The sequence below is a fragment of the Tauraco erythrolophus genome, chromosome W (assembly GCF_009769465.1).
Source record: "Tauraco erythrolophus isolate bTauEry1 chromosome W, bTauEry1.pri, whole genome shotgun sequence".
NCBI lineage: Eukaryota > Metazoa > Chordata > Aves > Musophagiformes > Musophagidae > Tauraco > Tauraco erythrolophus.
This window is the reverse complement of record NC_141497.1, coordinates 22,957,004-22,963,003: the sequence shown is the minus strand read 5'-3', so window position 1 is coordinate 22,963,003 and position 6,000 is coordinate 22,957,004. Positions and strand designations below refer to the sequence as shown.

Here is a 6,000-nt window from a genome sequence, read left to right as displayed (position 1 = left end):
AGATCAAGTCCTAACAGCTACATTTTAAAAAGTTTTAAATGCAAATGGATTCAGTGTCTTTGCTAAGTCCATAATAGAAATTATTTTAATGGTCCAAGGAGGTAAACGGGCTATTTGATTTAGTCAAAAGAACACAAATGTTCCACAGTAAGCTATTCTATATGTGCTGTATGGATCTTTCCAATTTGATATACCCTCCTTATACTGTGTCCAGCACTTTGGATGAATAAATCCCACTTCACAGAAGTTAAAATAATATCGAAATCCTGTCAGCTGAGGCTGACCAGTGTTTACATTTTCCACAGGGTAATGTATTTGCAAGGACGTCAATCTCATTCTGCTGTGTGGCTCTCTTCGATGGACACTTTTCCACAATAATAACAAGGCACATTCTTGTGCTTTCTGTGGGTCAGTGTCCTTGGCAGGTCTTGCAGCACATCTGTCTGAAGTATGCTCGACTGCAGAACTTGAACTTCAACACCAGTGGGCAATATGCCACTTTGTTCACATCTTTGCACTCTAATAATTAAGGGCATTAAAGAGAAAAAATCAGAAATAAAAATTAAAGTACAAAGAAAATTTGACATTTACCATGCTGCTTCTCTATCAATCCACCTTGCCCTCTTTGTAACTACTCTTTCTAGTTCAGCCTAGCGCATACAATATATTTTTAAAAGCTATAAAAATGTTTGCAGGGCTTCTCTCCCAGACATTTAGAAGCATGCCCACTTTGTCTTGAAAGAATTACCATTTATTGGGATAAATGATCATTTTAGACAGCTACGAAATATGAGTAATTTTTCTTACAATACTTTTGTATCTTCTTTCTTGGGAGTTATTTTATTCATCCATGAGAGGTTATCCAAAATCTAACATGATTCACACTATTTGGTACCATGCCTGTGCATTTGTAAGAATCCTTGAAATAGAATATGCATTGCAGCTAACAGGAGTGGAAAAAACAACAAGCGTTATAAATAAAGGCACCAACAGTGTGAGTTCAGTGACTGGAATGAATGGTGGATTATACTTTAGGCTTGGTTCCATACATCCACACTGTCTTTTATGCAGGAGGAAAAGCCATTTTAATGCCTGTAATAGACATGTAAGAGCTTTTTTTCATACTTGTGTTTTCCCTATATGCCGGGCTTACTGCCTCAGCAGCCCTTGTCATACTGGCAGGTAACTTCCAGGAAGGGAGAACAAGAGCTCAACCATGTAGAGGATTACTTCTTTTCCATCCCACATAGGTTGTATCTAAAGTGACTTGTGGGTGTACGTTACAGAAGCACTGCTGGAGTATGCTGTGGTTCTCCTCTGGTTCAGTTTCCTTTCTGTAGAAAGAAGGTGGGAATAGGGAATGGAATAGTTTGGTCCATGCACAGTTCTTATTCTGATTATAGCTGGAGATATGACAGTATCTGAGAGCTCAATGGTACGCTCAGGTTCTATAGTTCAGATGTTGCTACTGCAGATTTGCTTTGCACTGGAGTGAATATTGTGACAGATGCCTGATAGGGGATGGAAGAGATGTATACAGACAAAAAGCAAAACTCACAAGTTTGAATTGCAAAAATGGAGTGGTGGGAAGAATGAAATTAGATTAATTTCTCAGAAAATAATTTGTCTCAAAAGAATGTTGTAAATTTTTACTGGTTTAAGGTTGCATTTGTTACTGGCTTCCTCCTACAGTCTTTTTCAAATTACAACAGCTATAAAGAAAATGTGAATAAAAAGGAGATAAGCTAGCATTACTTCGTCTATTATAATATTTTGTATTGATTTGATATCTAGGAGTGAAGACTGGAGGCCAGGATGCTGTTGCTCCAAGGCCTGACAGAACAACAGTCCTTGACTCCAAGGTGTCTGTAAGCCAAATATGAAAGAGACAACAGACAGACACAAAAAACAGGTAGGAAAAGAAAAAAGTAAGAGTGAAACGACCACAATCATCTTGTACAATCCTTCAGCTATTCCTATTTGTCTTCCTTCTACATATGACCTCCTAGTACAATATTTTTGCTCCAGAATAGTTATGGATGTTGCATTCACGCTACAAGCATACTGTAGTAGCAAGTTAAGTGCAGATGAGAATTTTTAGTATTTGAACCTAGAAAAGCATTAGTGAGGTTGACCTTCAGGGTCTATACTGAATGGTATTTCTGATAATGACAATGTGCATGCTTCTAGCTAGACAAGTAGAGGTCATTAAATGATTTAAACTTTCATTTCATTAACACAGATACAGTGCTTTCATTGTAATTTTTTACTCCACCTACCCAATGCTTCATGTACTACTTTTCTACTTTTTTAATTCTCAATTTGGAGAGTTGGATGTCAGCAGAAAAGACATTGGGGTTAGCTGACTGGAACAGACATATTTCTCTATCAGCAACTGCATATGGTCACTATTTTATTTCAAAAACTCTTCCCAAAAGAGGTCAAATATCTTCCAGAAATATCTCAGGACCTTGTGTTTGTGGAGACTGGGAATACAGGAGAGACAGACGATGAATTATAAATGAAGTGAGGGGAAAAAAAGTTCACTTGATGAAATGTAAAAACTTCACTCAGTCTCAAAAATAATCTTCACAGAACCACAGAATCACAGAATGTTAGGGATTGGAAGGGATCTCAAAGGATCATCTAGTCCAATCCCCCTGCCTGAGCAGGACCACCTAGATCAGATCACACAAGAATGCGTCCAGGTGGGTTTTGAAATATACATTGTATTTCATTAAATACACATAAATCCACAAACTTCATTTTTGCTAAAAGCAGGTTTTGAAATTATCTCATTTCATATTTCTTTGTTATTCTTCCTCTTGACTAAAACTGGACCCTGTTCAGCCAATGCCATTTGGACAGCAGTAAGATAATATTCTGGAAGTTGCCCACAACTTCTGTTTTAAAAATCAGTTTTGTAAAAGATACGGTGACTGATGAAGTAGCCTATTATTCATAGGACTGTGGTTGAATGGAAGAGGTTTAGCAGAGCCCTTTTTCTTCCTAGTAACGAGTTATTAAGATTAAATAATCTACATGCATTAATCTCTCCTTTCCTGAACTTTGTGTCCAGATCAGACAATGTTATCATAGAATGGTTTGGGTCGGAAGGGACCATAAAGGGACACCTTCCCCTAGATCCAGTTTCTCAAAGCCTCACCCAACCTGGTCTTGAACACTTCCAGGGGTGAGGCATGCACAACTTCTCTGAGCAACCTGTTCCAGTCTTTCACTACCCTCAATGTAAAAAATTTCTTCCTTAGATCTAATCTGAATCTCTCCTCTTTCAGTTTAAATCCATTGCTCCTTGTCTTATCACTACACACCCTTGTAAAAAGTCTCTCTCCAGCTTTCCTGTAGGCCCCCTTTAGGTACTGGAAGGTTGCTATAAGATCACCCCAGAGCCTTCTCTTCTCCAGGCTGAACAGCCCCAACTCTCTCAGCCTGTCTTCATAGGAGAGGTGCACCAGCCCTCGGATCATCTTCGTGGCCCTCCTCTGGACCCACTCCAGCAGCTCCATGTCCTTCTTGTGTTGGGGACTCCAGAGTTGAATGCAGTACTGCAGGTGGGGTCTCACGAGAGCAGAGTAGAGGGGCAGAATCACCTCCCTTGACCTGCTGGCCACGCTCCTTTTGATGCAGCCCAGGGTACAGTTGGCTTTCTGGGCTGCCAGCGCACATTGCCGGCTCATGTTGAGCTTCTCATCCACCAGCACTCCCAAGTCCTTTTCCTCAGGGCTGCTCTCAATCCATTCTCTGCCCAGTCTGTCCTTGTGCTTGGGATTGCCCCGACCCACGTGCAGGACCTTGCACTTGGCCTTGTTGAATTTCATGAGGTTCTCACAGACCCACCTCTCCAGCCTGTCAAGGTCCCTCTGGATGGCATCCCTTCCCTCCAGCGTGTCGACCACACCACACAGCTTGGTGTCATCAGCAAAGCAGCTGAGGGTGCACTCGATCCCACTGTCCATTGCCGACAATGATGTTAAAAAGCATCGGCCCCAGTATTGATTCCCGAGGAACACCACTTGTCTCTGGTCTCCACTTGGACATCAAGATGTTGACCGCAACTCTTTGAGTGTGACCATCCAGCCAATTCCTTATCCACTGAGTGGTCCATCTGTCACATCCGTGTCTCTCCAATTTAGAGACAAGGATGTCATCAGGGACAGTGTCAAATTCTTCACACAAATCCAGGTAGATGACGTCAGTTGCTCTTCCCTTATCCACCAGTCCTGTAATCCCATTGTAGAAGGCTACCAAATTTGTCAGGCACGATTTGCCTGAAGTGAAGTGAAGCCATGTTGGCTGTCACCAATCACCTCCTTTTTTCCCATGTGCCTTTGCATAGTTGCCAGGAGGATCTGCTCCATGATCTTGCCAGGCACAGAGGTGAGACTTACTGGCCTGTAGTTCCCCAGGTCTTTCTTTTTTCCCTTTGTAAAAATGGGGGCTATGTTTCTCCTTTTCCAGTCGATGGGAACTTCACCAGACTGCCACGACTTCTTAAATATGATGGATAGTGGCTTAGCAACTTCAACTGCCAGTTCCCTCAGGATTTGCAGATGCATCTCATCAGGTCCCATGGACTTTTGCACCTTCAGGTTCCTTAAATGGTCTTAAACCTGATCTTCTTCTACAGTGGGCAGTTCTTCATTCTCCCTGTTCTTGCCTTTGCATTCTGTGAGTTGAGCAGCATGGCTAGAGCACTTGCCAGTGAAGAATTGCATGGACTTGCCTCCGTTCACTCCTTTCCTTTAAGCTACTGCCTTCATACTGGTGGGAGGAGGATACAGGAGCCACTTGATCTTGGCTTTTTTCTGGTGGCTGCTCCTGTTGCTGTCTCAGGGAGGGCAAAGCATGACACCACCAGTCTATCTCTTTCTCAGACTCCCTGATGCTCCTTAACCTTTCTTCTTCCTCTCACAGCTCTGTCACCATGCTGAGCAGATCATCCACCTGGTCACACCTCACACAGCTGTTCTCACCACTGCCATCTCTTACCAGTGAATGGCTCAGGCACTCCCTGCAGCCTGAGACCTGGACAGCTGCATGTTTATGTTTTCATGGGAGCTCTGTCTGGGTTGACATATCCATTCTGCAGAGTGCAGAGGACATGGCTTTCTGTCAGGTGGATACCATAGAATCATAGAATGGTTAGAGTTGAAAGGGACCTCAAAGATCATCTAGTTCCAACCCCCCTGCCATGGGCAGGGAAACCCTCCAATACACCAGGTTGCCCAAAGCCTCATCCAACCGGGCCTTGAACACTTCCAGGGATGGGGCATCTACAACTTCTCTGGGCAACCTGTTCCAGTACCTCACCACCCTCTGAGTGAAAAATTTCTTCCTTAGATCTAATCTAAATCTGCCCTCTTTCAATTTAAAGCCATTGACCCTTGTCCTATCACTACACGCCCTTGGAAAAAGTCCCTCCAGCTTTCCTGTAGGCCCCCTTTAAGTACTGGAAGGTTGCTATAAGATCACCCCAGAGCCTTCTCTTCTCCAGGCTGAACAGCCCCAACTCTCTCAGCCTGTCTTCATAGCAGAGCTGTTCCAGCCCTCGGATCATCTTCGTGGCCCTCCTCTGGACCCACTCCAGCAGCTCCATGTTCTTCTTGTGTTGGAGACTCCAGAGCTGAATGCAGTATTCCAGGTGGGGTCTCACGAGAGCAGAGTAGAGGGGCAGAATCACCTCCCTCAACCTGCTGGCCACACTCCTTTTGATGCAGCCCAGGATACAGTTGGCTTTCTGGGCTGCCAGCGCACATTGCCGGTTCATGTTGAGCTTCTCATCCACCAGCACTCCCAAGTCCTTTTCCTCAGGGCTGTTCTCAATCCATTCTCTGCCCAGTCTGTCCTTGTGCTTGGGATTGCTCCGACCCATGTGCAGGAGCTTGCACTTGGCCTTGTTGAACTTCATGAGGTTCTCACAGGCCCACCTCTCCAGCCTGTCAAGGTCCCTCTGGATGGCATCCCTTCCCTCCAGTGTGT

At 43.9% G+C, this 6,000-nt stretch overlaps 1 protein-coding gene across 1 annotated transcript in view; it reads right to left on the bottom strand.

The window, feature by feature from the left end:
- Positions 1-409: 409 nt before the first annotated feature.
- The window catches only part of LOC104382631 (A disintegrin and metalloproteinase with thrombospondin motifs 6-like), a 318,804-nt gene continuing 313,213 nt past the window's right edge, over positions 410-6,000 (bottom strand). Inside the window, exon 22 of the mRNA XM_086630121.1 lies at positions 410-519. Coding sequence (XP_086486247.1) covers positions 410-519 — 110 coding nt within the window. The remainder of the gene's footprint in view (positions 520-6,000) is intronic.